Source organism: Alligator sinensis, unplaced genomic scaffold (genome assembly GCF_000455745.1).
Source record: "Alligator sinensis unplaced genomic scaffold, ASM45574v1 scaffold60_1, whole genome shotgun sequence".
Taxonomy (NCBI): domain Eukaryota; kingdom Metazoa; phylum Chordata; order Crocodylia; family Alligatoridae; genus Alligator; species Alligator sinensis.
In genome coordinates, this window is record NW_005841858.1 from 2,490,644 (window position 1) to 2,507,063 (window position 16,420).

A 16,420-nucleotide genomic window follows, 5' to 3' on the forward strand; every position below is an offset into this window, starting at 1 on the left:
ACGGCGGCGGAGCTGGGGCGGCTTGAGATGCGATGGCCCCCTCCAAGCCCTGGTGCCACCACTCGCTGCAGTCCACAGCAGCTCTGACCACCGGTCACGGCCCCCCATAAGGAAGAGGCTTGCGATCCCCAGACTCATTGGCAGGGGCTGCTGCCCCATCAGGGCCCTGCCCCCTCACTGCTCCAGCAGCAGGGCAGGGGCCCAACCAGAGCCTGGCCAACAGGGACCCTTAGACATGGGGCAGGGAGAAGGAGTTACCTTCTCCCCCTGGCATCCGGCAGAGGGGGCAGGATAAGGCTTATCTTGCTTCTCGGCCCCACTCGGCCCCAGGCAGGCTGCAGTGGTGGCAGTCGGGGTAGCTGACCATGCTGCGGTCCCCCAGGGGCAATGAGGGTAGAGGGGGGAATAACCCCTTCCCTGTCTCCCACCATAGGGGTTAATGCCAGCTGGTGTTTGGCCATGCCCTGACTCCACTGCTGCAGCAATGAGGGGGGAGCGCCCAGTGGACCGTGGCCCAAGTCCGAACCGATTGGACAGGGAGGGGCAAATTAAACCCCTTTCTGGCCAGTTCACGACAAGCTGCTGCTGGGGCTGGCCCCAGCCCCTCAGCACGGCTTCCCTGCAGCCAAGGGTGCGCTTTAGCATGCCCCAGCTTCTGGCCTGAGCTACTTCAGGCCTCTGCCTGCATTTCATGACTGTTTATTCACTTGCAAATTGGTTCAGTCGAGGCCGGTTAGACTAACCTGCAAAGGTTGAATCAATTCAGGCTCCAGCTTTTTGAATGGCTGTCCCTAACCCAAATGAACTTCTTGGAAGCAGGCAGGAATCGGGCACTTGTGACTTAAACTTAATGACAGATTTCTGTACTGTGGAAATTTATTTTAATCACTGATATAGTATGCTATTTATTTGTCCTTTTTGAACACTAACATCTAGCATACTGCAGAGAAGAATCGTGTGCATGTGTGTTATGCTATGCTATATACTAATGGTAGATGTACAAGCACAGCTATCGTGTAAAGAAGTGAAGGGTTTAAAAGAGTTCAAATACATTATTAGTTATATTCTGTGCCAGCCAACCCAACCTATTTGAGGTTTATTCTAAAAGATATTTACTAGCAAGAGTGGCATGTGCAAAGTTAATGCAGTATATCCTATCTCCTAGTTCTGGTAGGATTGGACCCAGGCTTCTGTGCTGTATCTGGATACAACCAAACTGTTAAATCACTTTTGACACCATGCTCTAGTCCTTGTCCTTTCTTAGCAGTACTTGGTTCACTCCAAACCATATTAAAAATCTTCTGGTTGGAACAGAGGTTAAACAATTTTCCTTTACTCTCCATACTGAATTTTGTTTGGTAAAAGATTGCACCATTGCATTTTTAGCCGTGGTAATAATAGTCTACATAAATTTAGCCAAGTCTCTTGGCAGTTACTGACATTTTAGTTACCATAACCCTCTTCAGAGAAGAAAAATTTAAACAGCCAGACAGTTAAAATGCATTTTCTACTGACACCTGGTCTGCACTCATATTATTTTTAATATGGTACCATGATGATAGGTACTTTACAGTGCTTGGAGTACAGACAGATATTAAAGATCTCCCGGATCTGAAGAATTTAGAGTCTAAGCAAGTACTCATGCTGGTAGCAGGAGTGGGAATTTTTATGGTAACAACACTAGGAAATTCTAGGGTAGAAACATCCCTTTGAATTCCTGTTCCAGCAACTGAGTATTGTTTCTCATTCCATCCACATTCTGTGTCAACCATCCACAGTCTCTGACTACATAACCAGATGAGAACATCATTGCCTTGGGAATGCTGACATCATGCCTTCATTTTGGGATACAATTCTGTACTGGGCATGAGATCTTTGGGGATGTTTAAACTTGCAAAAGAACTATGCAAATTGGAAAGTATGAAAAATAAACTTGAAAATCCAGCCCCCGCTACATTTGATCCAGCACACATTTCCATTTTGTTCTGCCATTGGAGCAGTGGTCCTCAAGGCATAACTCACCAGTATATCTGGTGAGCTGCAGTGCCTTCGGAGATTTGCAGCCTGTAGTACAAGTAGAACACATAGCAACAGAGGGAGCAATGACAAGGCAGACATCCTAAGAAGTTCTGCTACACTCAGTCCCTATCTGCCTTGTGTTCACAACCTCCTGCAAAGCAGAATTTACTAAAGACTCGAGTGTTCCTTAGAAGTCCATTGATTGTACAGCTTCAGGCAGGCTCGAGCAATGCAAGAGAACAACTAGAGGAAAAGGACAAGAGGTGAGTCAGGATGGGAAAGGGAGACAGCAGGAAGAAATAGAAGGGGAAGAGGTAGCAGAGCTGAGAGCTGAAGAACAGGGATAACAGACCTGACTGAAGAATCTATTCCCAAAAGTAAGTTTATCTATCTATTACCAATCTATTACCAGAAGTAATAAATTGTTTTCTGACAAAACAGCAGAGAAGTACACTGGACACATTCTAATTTCAGCTGCCCAAGTGTTAATCTCACAGGAAACTCCATTAGAGACCATAGTTGTGTTTTGGGTTTGTATTGGAAGAACTGAGATCATTACTAGAATTAATCCTGGGGTGGAGATGGAACTAGCTGAAGATAAACACATACACTATTGTTTCTAGCAGCTGGAATAACAATTGGCAAAGTGGGGTGGTAGCACCAAATCGGGTAAATATTACCAGACTGATTTGGCTCCCTATCAGCACTAGCCATGTAACAGTGCAAGAGTATATGCACTAGGGAATGTTCTCCTTTTACCAAAACATGTTCAATCACAGCTATTTAGCCTGTCTTAATAACAGAGCAAAGGTGAAAAGGATCTCACTTCTACTATAGCCACTAATGAGGGGAAATGTAGGTCTTTTTACTGGTTACCCCACACATGCCCCCCTCAGGGACTGAGGCATAGGTCACTTTGTCTCCCTGCTTTTTGATCCCTAATAACGCACTCTAAACTCTCCCAGGAAACAGCCTGCTTTTTGAGGAATGGAAAGTCTCCAAGTTCTTCAAAGTGACAGAGCTCTTTCAGAATTATTACTTTATAAGTATTGACATCCTACAGAGAGACAACCACCTGGCCCCATGCCAGCACACACGGTTCTCCTGCTTAAATATGCTGTAAGCACACAAGGAAACCTCTAAAAGTAGCAGGACTCGTGTTTAAAAATAAGATAGCAATGCACAGAGAGATTCAAGCCATTTTTCTTGCCAAAGTTTCTTCAGCTGACTGATTTTTCTGAACAGCAGCTGCTTGAAGCAGTTCAGAGGTTTGAGATGTTAGTAGTCACTACCCTTTCTTTTTCTGCTTCTTCCTTAACCGAATCAAGACTTTCCCAAGAAATGCATTAATGTTACATATATGTATTTTGATTGTGGTAGTATTCAACTAACCAGTCAAAAATTAATGCCAAAAGAGTTTCTACCATAGAGACATCCACATTTAATAGCCATAAATTGACTAGCGGACATACACTTACCTAAGCATTTTTCCGTGTGTTGGGTATTTGTACCTAACCCACATTCTCCACTGGGTAAAACAGAAAGCAGGCAGGCAAATACCAAACAAACCCTTCGAAGTATCAAAATTTCCCCTGACCTCTGACATTTACATCATCTTCCTATTCTGTCTTTTTTTAATGAGGCCAACACAATTTTCAAGCTTTACAACCATCTCTGTAATGCTTTTACTCATGTCAGTAAACCTATTGCTCCCAATGCATTTTATTTGGATTTGCAAGGTCCCGCTCTATGTAGTTGCATGCAGAACATGCTGTGTTATGTATAAGCAGGTTCTTTACACACTTGACTTCCAGATGCAGTGTAATTCATTTTAGCTATGGCATGTTCCTAGGGGATCTTAAAGATACTAGCCCTAAGTATTTTTTCTTGTCATAGATGCAATGTGGGCTGGCACAATTTAGCCAGGAAGTGCATTGTAAAAGATTATAGCTATATGGTCTCTGTATGGCAGCAAATAAGTTTGCAAATGGCAAAAATATGTTTCTCAAATGTCTTCAAAATAACTGTTGTAAATCAAAGTAATATGGCAAGTAAGCAATAAGGAGCAAAAGAGAAATTTATATGGGTTCTTTTTATTGAATGTTTTGTAGGTTTTGACATATAAGACAGAAGAAAAGACTGTCAAAGCATGTACTTAGTTAATTAAAATATAGAGTGTGGGACTTGTATTCTTCCCACATAACCTACCATTTTCTTTTTACTTGCATCCTCTAAATTAGAAAACAAAACATCTTACCTCCCTGAAACAACCTTTTAAGTGATGGTACCATAAATTTTGTGGCTCAATAAACAGTTAAATCTCAATGCTCACATTTGCAACTGCAGCACATTCTCACAGGACAGTAAAGACAGTGATTGCCAAGAAACAAAGTTTTTTTTCCTAGTAAATGTCTAATCCCAATAGGCTATCATTGCAGCTGCTTTTCAGGCTATGTCTACCTTGCAGTCAGAAAAATATAGAGTAGAGATAACTGAGATAGTTTTAACTTAGCTTGGATAGTAGTAACAGTCTCACTGGATCAACCAAATCCAGTGAATATAGTATAGGCTCTTCAGTTGACTGTGTACTTTTGACTCTTCCTTGGTAAAGGATTATAAATCATTAATGCTACGCAGACACAATTAAATAATTGATTTTGGACTTGTTGTGACAGTGTACATGGACCCTTTCTGATTTTTCAGTTAGCAAGGAGCAAAACATTTGTTCTGCTCAGCGGAGGCATAGTTAGGAATTTTGGCCCCTGGGCAGAGATGTGTGAGAAGGTGACAAGTACCAGAGAGTCTTACCTCCCTCTACGTGAGCTGGTAATGCATTATTGCAGGTTCCCACGGGATCACCATTCTGGCATGCTTTCTAAATCCAAAACCACACTAGCCCACCCCTACTTACGGCAGTGCTGCACAACTCTCCGCTTTCCCCATTATACCTGGTTCTGCCCTTGTATCACTTTTTTTTGTCCTCCCAGATGAAAAACTGTGTGTGAAAGCTTTACTGGGCAAAGGATAGATGAGGAAATTTTATTTTGAGACGATTGCAAAACGGAACTTCTTTCTGAATCATGATGAAAATCAGACTTCAAAATTCTCCATAAAAGAAAATCCCAAAATAATTAAATTTTTTAATTTCCAACAAAAGCAATATGCTCTCATTTCAATGTTGAGTTCATTTTCTTTTATTATATAATGTAAAATATTAAAATGTAACTAAAAGACTTCTTACGGCTTTTTATTCCCAAAAAGTCAACATGGGATGGTTGAAATGTCAAGAACTTTTTCCCCCCAGTTTTCTTCCAAAATTAGGTTCTGGTAGAGTAGGTTTTGATTTCAGTGGAATGGTGCGCTCTGACAGACTATGCTTCCAAACCAGTGGCTCTGAGCACCCCTTGGAACTAGTATTTAATTTCCTCTCAATGATTTTGGTCCTTATTACTCTTCAAACACCAGTTCACTCTGCAGTTTGCTTTTTCACCCCTGTAATATTTGTGTCTTCTATCGTAGGGTAATTTATATAAAAGAAACACTTGACAAAGAAAGAGAGGAAGTAACCAAAAGCACTACAGAGAGAGGCATGCAGGGTTGGGTTTTTTTGATCAGAGGATTAAAAATGCATCCAGAAATCACATAAGCTTCCTGAACTGTTCCACAACTAGCAGGAAACAACCCTGCTTGAAGATTATTCCGAACAGGAGAGGTGGAGCGGTTGAAAGCACACAAATGTGCCTGGAGAATGGATGCAAAGACAGTTGCTAGGCAGGAAACTTAGAGAGAGTAAACACGCCACGTCTTCAGCTGGTGTAAACTGTCAGAGCTGTAGTGGAGCTACGTAACTTTACTGGAGTGGTGGATGTGCCCCAGTGAATAAAGGAGCAGGAGGAAATGAGGGTTACGATGGCAGTGAAAGCAGAGTTCTGCGTAGCCTTGCAGTGAGACTTGGCAAATGGAACTTGGCGGATCCCTAGAGAAGTGGCACGAGAGGAATCCCATTGAAGGATGGAAAATGAAACTCTGGCCATGTTGGGAATCAGGGAAACAAACCTATTATCCTCAAGAAACACCTTCAGTTGAGCTCAACATCAGATTGTCTCAGTTTAAGGCCATTTTCAAGCTGATTTAGCTATACCTAATTTCAAGAGCAACATAGGCAATGCACTCTTTTCATTTAGACCTTCCATTTAAATCAAAAGGAAGAATATCCTATCTTTTTATAACATACCTTCATAAGAAATGACAGCACAGACTGTCTGACTTGTTGGCCAGTTACATTTAAACAAGCCTTCATTTCAGTACAGTAAGTTGTTATTAGTAACTGATCATTAAGGAAATCATCCGCAACAGAGGAGGAATAGTATCACAGTTATATTGTGATCTTATATTTAAAACATTATTAGTAACAAGATATTTTATTCTTTCCAGGGACATGGGTCACATTTGGAGGTCAAATTTCAGATGAGGTAAGTAATGTTTGGTTTAAGTAAAATTCATAATGTAAAATAAACATATTGTAAACTTCAATATATAGATACCAGAGTGAGCAAAATCTCTTTCTGTTACATTAAATCAAAGAGCAAAGGAGCATAGGGTGCCTATACACATGCTTGTTGTTCCAATTGGAACGTGCCAAAGCAGACTTGATTAATCTCACGTTGCAAAAAATTATTGCAAAATCTCTCATTGTCACGTTGACTGAGCTTTAGTTAAAGCACCTCCCCATGGCCATTTTGAAATGCAGGATGCTTAATTCACATGATGCTGCAGCATTTTATTTAGAGCAGCTGTCCAGGAACTGCTCTAATTAAACCACCCACCTCCTGCTGCCCTCTCCCCCCTGGACCATATGTATAGACACCCATAAAGTTTACATTTCTGCTGCATTTCACAAAGACTTGGGGATGGTGACCTTTCCATGGAGTGAATTTAATAAAAATAAATAAACAAACAAAAACCTTACCTTTCCAATAAAATTAAGTTCCAAACTTCCATGAAAAAAGGATCAGCTTTTACTACTGATAGCTGAACTGGGAATGTGATTGTTCCTGAAGTATAATGATTAAACGTTTTATTTTTTTGCATAATATCTGTAATTCAGTAGTCACAGATACAGGCATGGTGTCATTTTATTATAAGTCTTTTTATTTTTGACATAGAAAGTAAAGAAGAAACAAATTAAAATATTCTTAGGCTTTGTACTGCCAACACTGAATCTTGCTCATACCTGATAGCTCTTAATCTCTGCAAATAACTTTCTGAAGGTGCTGGATAACTCATGTATTTTGTTAAGCTTTGGCTACTTATGGACATTTGTCATCATAATAAAAACTTACAGCAGCTTCACTTAAAGCACTGTGATAGAGAATACAAAATAAAGAGATATTGTGATTTAAAATATAAATAATTTTTAAAAGTCCATCAGTCTTTGACAATAAATGTTATGCTGACCATTGGACAATCAGCCAAACATATCTTGTGTTTTGAACACACTGACTTCAGTAGCTTACTCCAAGGATGGCCTTAGTTCATCTTGTATTCTCCCTTATTTAAAATTAGTAATTTAAAAACATTTCAATATAAGAAAAATAAATGTTTCAAACTGTTAAGATGTGTGATTCAGCTCTATCTAAAGTTTGGTACCAATCCAAAGTTATTACCTAATGGCTTTTCCAGGGCTAGTGTGAACTGAATGGGACTTAAATAATTTCCTAGAGGACAAGTCTCCCCATCAGTCATCCCCAGTTATCGTAAGTGATAAATCATTTAAGTCAACACAAATAGAAAGTCTTGCTGCAGTAAATGTTAGGACTTTGATAGATTGTAATGAAAAATAATCTTCTGTTGTTTAAATATCCTATGAAGCCTGCTAAAGAACTATATCCCTGCCACAGAGTGTTTTGGTTAAAGGAACATTGTTTAGAATAGGGGTGGGGAAAATACAGCCTACGGGATGGATCAGAGCTTCCAAAGGATTGTGTCCAGCCTGCGGCAGATCCCTTGGTCCCACCTAGCCCAGGCACAGGGGGCAGCCCAGGCTGTAGCGTAAGTGTCTGGTCCTGCCACCCACATCACACAGTGGAACTGGGGAAGTGTGGTGGCCGGACTCACTTCCCAACAGCCCCCACAGTGGCAGCTGCTGCTGCCACCAGATCCAGCTCCAGTGCCCAGGCACCCTGGCCTATCCACCCTGCACCCACTGCCAGGAGCAGGACCCATGCAGACAGGGTGCAAGTCTGGCAAATGGGATGGGCCTACAGGCAGGTGGGGAGCAGTGTCCAGGAGTGGGATGGGCAGGGCTGCGATCATGAAGCAGAGATAGCATGGGGCCAGGGCCTGAGGCAGAGCTGCAGTTCCCTGCATGCATGTCCCTATGATGGGTGCCAATTCCCTAGGCAGGGAAGTGCTGGGAGCAGACCAGGACTCTGCACTGGGCCCTGGGCCCTGACCCCATGCTTTCACAGCCCCAAGATCCTGGCTCCAGCCCCACCTGCCCATCTGGCTCCCAAATGCAGTTTCCTGCGTGGCCACAGCCCCAACCCATCTGCCTGGCTGCTCGCCCTGCCTGTGCAGGTCCCAGGCAGTCTCCCTGGATGCTGTTCCCTGCCATTCCACAGTCCCATCCCAGCCAACCATCCAAGCCCAGAGCAGAGCCACTTTGGGAGTTTTGGTCAGCTGTTGGCGGAGGGGTGCTGAACTGGTCCATGACAGCTGACCAAAACTCCCTAAGTGGCCTTTGGGCCCAAATAATTGCCCACCCCTACTTTAGAATAATTATATTTTCTCTGTATTAAATTCTTTAGAGTAATACCTGATATTTGGTAGTTTCTTTCCTATTAATAGGCATGGAACTTTTCAATAAGAAACGAGTAATTTTCTTCAATAAGAAAAGAGTCCTTAACATGGCTGAAGGCACTGTTGATATCAATTCATATTCTGGATCTTTTCGTCTGCTTTAGCAGTTGCATGGGATAAGGTCAGGTCAGGAGGTACAGGTATTAACACATTTGGACCATACTCTTATCTAAGGAGTTCCCTGTAATGCTACTTTTTATAAGCAGCATTTTAAAGTGTTTCTACACGTTACATGTATTAAATAATTAATTGCACAATTAATTTCATTTGGCTACACATGCAAAATAACTATCATGCCATAAAATGGTTCATTCAGCTATTAAGTCAGAGCTAGAAAATGTGTAGTAATTTTATAGCTGGTTTCTCTCCAATTTTGATTTGCACATGTAGCAGGGTAGCTATGCCCCAGCAGTGTGGAGCCCCATAAGCTTGACAGGGCAGCTGATGGGACTGTCAGCTGTGCCAGCATCCCACATCAGCAGTGGGATTCTCAGCTGTGGGGACCTGCTGTGGCTGAGAGTCTCCTTAGCTGCTGGACTCACAGCTGCAGGAACTTGCTACTTGCCTGTGCAGGGGGATTGCCATCCTGGGCTCTCCCTGCACCAGCAATAAGGCATAATTGCATCTGATGCTAGATCCCACTATCATGACTCCTGCCATGTACATGTGGCCTTTACCTGAACATCTAGAGGGCCCCTAAGGGAGCAAAATGTTCTCCCACAGATTTAGGGCAGGCATTTGTGTGTGACCCAAACCAGACTTTGTCCCTGTCTTTTGTTTGTGGTGGAATGTAGAGCTTTGCTGCATCCAGCTTCCACTGCACTTTCTACAAAGCAAGAAAAACAGCCTTGAGAGAACCAATATATTTCATCTCTGCAAAGTGTCCAGTTTCTTATTTCCATCATTCCTGTGAACAGGGTCCAAAGAGGACACCTGCATTGGACTCCAGTGAGCTGACTTTCATACTTACTTGCCTTTATACACAAGAACTATTGATTTTAAGGGGACTCTTCAGGAGTGTAAAATTGCTGTTGTATATGTGCAGGCTTAGACCTCTGTTTGGTACTGTGGCCCATCACATTTTCACCCGCATTTCCTTATTTGTGTTTTTTTGTGCTGTGTTCAGTGTCAGATTGGAAGAGTTTTGACAGGTTTGCTTTGAGTAAATTAGGAAAAATACCTAGTCTTACTACAGGAGAGCTCTTCAGTCCACATTTCCTTCTGTGTCTTATCCTGCTTTTGCAAGGCTTCGAAATCTATTCTGAGTCTCTAAAGCGTCTTATTTTTGGAGAATATTTTATGTATCTCCCAGTGAAGTACACCAAATTTATATACTTAATTTTGTTATATATTAGTTCAAGACAGACTGAAATTGTGAGCACTCTTCTCCTCTTCTGTTCTGATGTAGAGGTGGACAGGGGTATATAGCTATGATTTCCACAGGTGATTTTTAAGAGCTTAACTTAAGACCTCTTACAGGATGGCCGTTGCTCAGCCCTATAGAAAAATTAGACTTCTTTAAGGAATCGTAAGTTAGGCATTCAAAATCCTTTTTAAAATCTTGCCCATGTGTTCCTAAGGAAACCTTTCCTAACTACACTGAGTTCTGGGGAAATATACCCTTCCCATGAAACTGAACTAAGTTTCTAGGAGAAGATGGGAGGTTTCTGGGCTAGAAATATTTGATTCCAGACATTTGGACTTCAGTGAGCTGACTTTCATACTTACTTATCTTTACAGATTGCTGATTTTAAGGGGACTCTTCAGGAGTGTAAAGTTCTTTTGTATATGTGCAGGCTTAGGCCTCTGTTTGGTACTTGGACTGGCAGAGTCCACAGTCAGGTGGGCTGGGAACTGACTAAGGGGTTGAACCCAGAAAATGTTAGTTGATGGGTCTGTATTGTCTTGGAGGGAGGTAGCCAGTGATGTCCCGTAGGGTTCGGTTCTTTGCCCCGTACTGTTCAACATCTTTATCAACAATTTAGATGAGGATGTGGAAAGCATTCTGGCCAAGTTTGTGGATGATACTAAGTTATGGGGAAAAGCAGTCACACTAGGAGATAGGATGTGAATCTGAGTGGACCTGGACAAGCTGAAAGGTGGGCGGGTGGAGCAGAACCAAATGCATTTTAATAAGGATAAATACAGAGTGCTTTATTTGGGGAGAAGTAACCAGCGATATAAATATAGTTTAGGAAGGGATGTCCTGGCCAGCATGATGGCTGAAAGGGACCTCGGGGTTATGGTTGATCACAGAATGAACATGAGCTGCCAGTGCAACATTATAGTCAACAGAGCTAATAGCATACTGGGACGCGTTAGCTGATGCATCGCAAGCAGGGCTAAGAAAGTGATACTACCTTTCTATTCAGCTTTGGTGAGACCCCAGCTGTGTCTAGTTTGGGACACTGCACCTCAAAAGAAGTGGAGAATCTTGAAAGGATCCAGAGAAGGGCCACAAGAATGATTAAGGTCCTGGAGGACAAACCTTATAAGGAGAGACTAAGGGATCTGGGACTGTTCAGCCTGGGGAAGAGAAGACTGAGGAGGGACTTGGTGGCCATCTCTAAGTATGTAAGGGGTGAATATTGGGAGCTGAGGAAAAAACTGTTCACTAGGGTGCCCCAGGGTAGGACAAGGAGCAATGGCCATAAACTGTTAGAGGATCATTTCAGGTTGGATGTAAGAAAGAACTTCTTTACAGTAAGGGTGACCAGACTCTGGAATAGACTTCCCAGGGAGGTGGTGTGCAGTCCCCAAGCTTGGAAGTCTTCAAGAGAAGACTGGACAGATACCTTGCTGGGATCATTTGATCTCGCCAGTATTCCTGTCCAGAGCAGGGGGCTTGGACTCAAGTGATCTTTCCAGGTCCCTTCCAGCCCTTAATTTCTATGATTTCTTTGATTCCTTCAGATAGGAGCAGTCCTGCTAATTAGGGCACTGGCCCAGCCTGCAGTACATTTCACAGTCCTTTAAGCTGCATGCAAAAGTTTAGGCAGCCTGCCAGGGAAGTGCTCTAGCTATGGTGCTTTAGAGAAAGTGCCATGAGTTAGAGCACCATTGAACCTAAGGTATTCAGCTGTTGGGTGGGGGCTCTTGAAGCCTGCCTGCCCTGGCCCAGGTCAGCAAGTGGGAATGAAGCTGCTGGACCGCCCCTCTCCTCAGCCCCACTCTCCACCAGCTGGCAACTGTCAGCAGCAGCTGGGGAGGAGGGGATCATATAGAGACCCTTGCTGCACAGTGCCCCTCCTCCACCCCCCAACTGCCCCTGCTAAGGCTCTGGGGGTAGCCGAGCTGGGCCTGTGTGGTGGGGGGGCTCCCTTCCCCCCACCCCTTATGTGAGCATCTTGACAGCGGCACCCTTGTGGCTGCCACACCCAGCACTGGAGCAGCGGGGTGGGAGGGAAACAGAGGCCTGGCCCAGCTTCCCCCAAAACCCCAGCAGGGGTAGCTGGGCTGGCCCCGCAAGGTGTGGAGGGGTCTCCATTCCTCACTCTGCCCCAGCTCCAGGCAAGGCAGCCATGAGGCTGCCATTGTGAAGAACCTCAGGCAGGGGAAGGAACTGAGTACCCCCACCATGTGGGCCAGGCCTGGCTCACACCAAGACCCCAGATGGGGCGGGGGCAGGCTCAGCAGGGGGTTCTGGCCCCCCACCACCATTACCTGGCTGCACAGGGAGGAGACAGAGGTCTTTTGTCTCGTCTCTGTGACAGCTCCACAAAGCCACGTGGGATGCGGGCAGAATTGACCAAAATTAACCCTCACAGAATTGCCCAAAATTAACCCTAAAGCACTCTGCCCTACAGTGCCCGTCTGATACTACTTCATAAAAGGGTTACATTTTCACACAATCAGCAATTTTAAAAGCACCCTGCAGCCATGAACATTTGGGGGTTTTGGGGGGGCCTCATCACACAAAAAAATGTAGCTTCTGTACATGCCCTTAGAGTAATAAACATAATAGACATGTGAACTCCTTGCAGGAAGACATTTTTTTTTCCTTTAAAAAGCAGGGAGGATCTGAATGGCTGGGTCTCTGCCACACCTTTTTCCTGCAACCCCGGACTTTGGCTTAGGTTACAGCCACACTTTAGTTGAGCATTTGGTACTTTCCCAGGACTATAGCACTGCAGAAGTGATTTGACATTTATTTTAAAATGACTATTAAAATAAAGCATTGCACAATAAATTTGCCAATGCACTGCTGCATAAAATACGTAACACAGACGCAGTCCCTGGAAAGTGTCATTCACTTCAATTGGAAAACATCTGAAACCAAGCAATTACCTTTAAAATCAGTTCACAATTTGTCCTCCAATCTCCTACATAGGGAGCATTGTAAAAGAACAACACTGACATGTGCAAAAGTCAAATGTGCTCCTAAAAGGCTCCCTCATTAAAATAATTATCAGGTCCCTGGGATATTGCAAGCAGCTGCAGTTCATCTTGCCACCATATTTTCTCTCTGGGGGACTAAAAAATGTATCACAAATCCAAGTGTCCGCTACAAAAAAACAGCACTGTGCAGAGAGAAACTATTTCTTCAGAAGCTGCATGCAACATGTGTAAGTGATACCAACAGCCCCAGGTTCAGCTTCAGTTATTCATACATGAAGAGAAAGAAGAGAGAAATTCTCTCCCTGTGAGAAGTCTCATGGGGTTATGTGATGCTTATAACTTAGCCATTACGAAAGCAAGGTTTGTCAACCAGTCCCAACAGCTGAAGCAAAGGGAAGAACTGTGCACGGCTGATGGGACTGGTTTTTTGGTAATAAAAATGCTGTGTTCCAGCTGCTGTTGAACACCTGCAATCACCAGGTTTATGCAGCTTCGTTTTATCAGGAAGGCTTCTTTCACTACTCCCTGCCATGCAGGCTGGCTGCATGGACTGAGCACTGACTCAGTTATGCTAAGGAAAATCCAGAGAAATGTCATTGCTTTCACATATGTTACTCTGGATTTAGATCTGTGTAAGAGCAGATTTGAGTCCTGTCCTTTATGCCTGTAGTATTATATGTTGAGAAAGCTCAGACACCATTGACAATTCAAAGACTTGGCCTCAATCTGCCTAAACTCTGTTAGTTTCTGGGATACTTTGCTCTGCTTAAAAAATAATCCATTTTAAAGGCATCTATAAAACAAATTAACACTTTTGTCTGGTTGTCAAGTTACACCTTGATATTATTTTTAATGGACAGGTTACAAACCTTGGAAAAGCCATGGCTGTTCAAGGGAAATGGTGATGCAATTGTGCCAGTGGGCATTATGAGACTAAAGCCCCAAATAAAATAAACCTTAACTATTTGTAATATCTGTAATTACCTCTGTGACTGCTACCAATTGATTAATTATTGGAAATTGTCTGGCTTCCCTCAACATGCAGGTATAGTTTATGCCAAGGCTGTCCAAATGGTGGTCCATGGACCTCATGGGCCCCTGAGGGATTAATCTGTAGCCCCAAGCTCCTGGTCTAGACACCTCCATCACTCTCCAGTCATCTCTGTCACTGGAGTCTCCAGGCTTCCCCCATTCTTGCTTCTAGTGCCTCCCCCTGCACCTGCAGTACAGAGTGGCCTGGAACTGAGGCCATGGCTAGGGAGCTGGAGGAAGCCTGGGAACCCCAGGCTGTGTGTCATGGTACAATGCAATGCGGTGTGGTGTGGTGGGTGTAGTGTAGAAGAGTGCCTGCAGTGGGAGGCCTGAGCAGTGTAGCATGCAGTCCATGTGGCGTGTGCCTAGAGGTCTACAGCTCCCAGCCACACAGAAGTTGGACAATTCTGGTTTAGGCAATTTCCACAGCGCCATTTTAGGTTCATTCAATGGGCCAGGTTTACTCACAGGGGAACTACATTGGCTTTGCAGGTGCTTTACAAAATGATGACCTCACATTCTGATGATTTGTGTAAGGTCCATAGCACAGTCAGGGAACATACCCAGGTCAAACAAAAATGGCTCCATCTATTCCCACATCTGATACCTCAGCCAGAATATTTTGTGATGTGGTCCTATCAAATTGAGGAAGCCAGTTGGGTGGATGGGGTATTCTTTTGAGAGGTGCTGCAGAGATTGGTGTGAAACGCGTTCCATTTATTTTACTCCCTAACTCAATGGTTAGGGAGTGCCCCAGTGTTGTGCTAGAAGGGGTTGTACTGATAAAGAGGCTATTAAATTGTGTCCTTGCATTTGGGATGGATTGTGCTGAAGGTCAATGCTGTGAGTGGAAAGGTTAAGCCCCATCACCCCACAGAGACTACTAAGAGCTCCAGAGCTAGAGTTCCTTAGCCCTAAAGGAAGGGGTGGCCAATTATTTTGGTCCAAGGGCCACTTAGGGAGTTCTGGTGAGCTGTCATGGACTGGGTCAGCCCCCTGCTTCCCACCCCCCCCTGCATCAGGTCAACACCCTCCCCTCCCTACCCCCTAGCAGCTCATCAAAACTCCTTAAGTGTCTCTGCTCCACACTTGGCCAGGTGGCTGGGATAGGGCTGTGGGTGGGCAAGGAGTGGCATTTGGGAACAGGACAGGTAGGCGGGGCTGGGGCTGGGATTGTAGGGCTATGATAGCACAGAGCTGGGGTGTGGGGCAGGGCCGCAATCCACTCCCCTCACATCCCTGCAATGGGCACCAGTTCTACAGCGAGGGATGTACAGGGAGCAGACTGGCTCTGCCCCAGGCCCCAGCCCCACACTGTCACCATCCTCTGATCCCAGGGTCTCCATGGAGACCAGCCAGGACTTGTGCAAACAGGATGTGCAGCCAGGTGGGGAGATGCACCTGCGGGTGGGACAGGCAGACGGGGATGGGGCCAGGATCTTGGGGCCATGATAGCATGGGGGCAGGTACAGGCCAGAGCCATGATCTGGACTGAGCACATCCCTGCCTGCGGAACTGGCACCCATCACACAGATGTGTGGGCAGCGAATTGCAGCTGTGCCCTGGGCACTGACCCCATGCTATCACTGCCCTGAGATCTTGGCCCCACCTGCCCACCCCGCTCCTGGACACAGCTCCATGCCCACCCAAAGCCCCATCCCATTTGCTTGGCCACATGCCCTGCCCATATGGTCCTGCCCCCAGGGGTGGGTGAAGAGTGGATGGGCCAGGGTACCTGGGCAGCTGGCTGGGTCCAGCAGCAGCAGCTAAGAAGAAGCTGCTGCTGCTGCTGGGGCTGCCAGGAAGTGAATCTGGCCACTTTGCCACCCCAACCCCACTGAACGCTCGGGATGGCAGGACTAGCTGCATGCGCCACACCCCAGCCTGCCCCTGGTGACTGGGCTGGGTAAGACCAAGCGACCTACTGTGGGCCAGAATAAATCCCATGGTGAGCCGGATCTGGCCTGTGGGCTGTATTTTGCACACCCCTGATTTAAAGGGGTGTTTTCTATGGTCTTCTCTGCTGGCTGGTGTAAAGCAAGTTAAAGGGTCTAATAACAAGTCTTTCTACCTAGTTACAAGTGTTAAGATCAATTTGTAAAGCTATCTTTGGTTTCAGTCCCAAGTGCTTGATGTTTCATGCATCTGTGACTTTTTAAATTGGTAAAAC

General features: G+C 44.8%; 1 protein-coding gene across 6 annotated transcripts in view; it reads left to right on the top strand.

The window, feature by feature from the left end:
- The window catches only part of KCNAB1 (potassium voltage-gated channel subfamily A member regulatory beta subunit 1), a 316,380-nt gene that overhangs the window by 238,653 nt on the left and 61,307 nt on the right, over positions 1-16,420 (top strand). For all 6 annotated transcript variants that reach the window (XM_006016463.2, XM_025214889.1, XM_025214881.1 and 3 more), the window contains exon 3: positions 6,454-6,491. In XM_006016463.2, the coding sequence (XP_006016525.1) occupies positions 6,454-6,491 (38 nt within the window). The remainder of the gene's footprint in view (positions 1-6,453; positions 6,492-16,420) is intronic.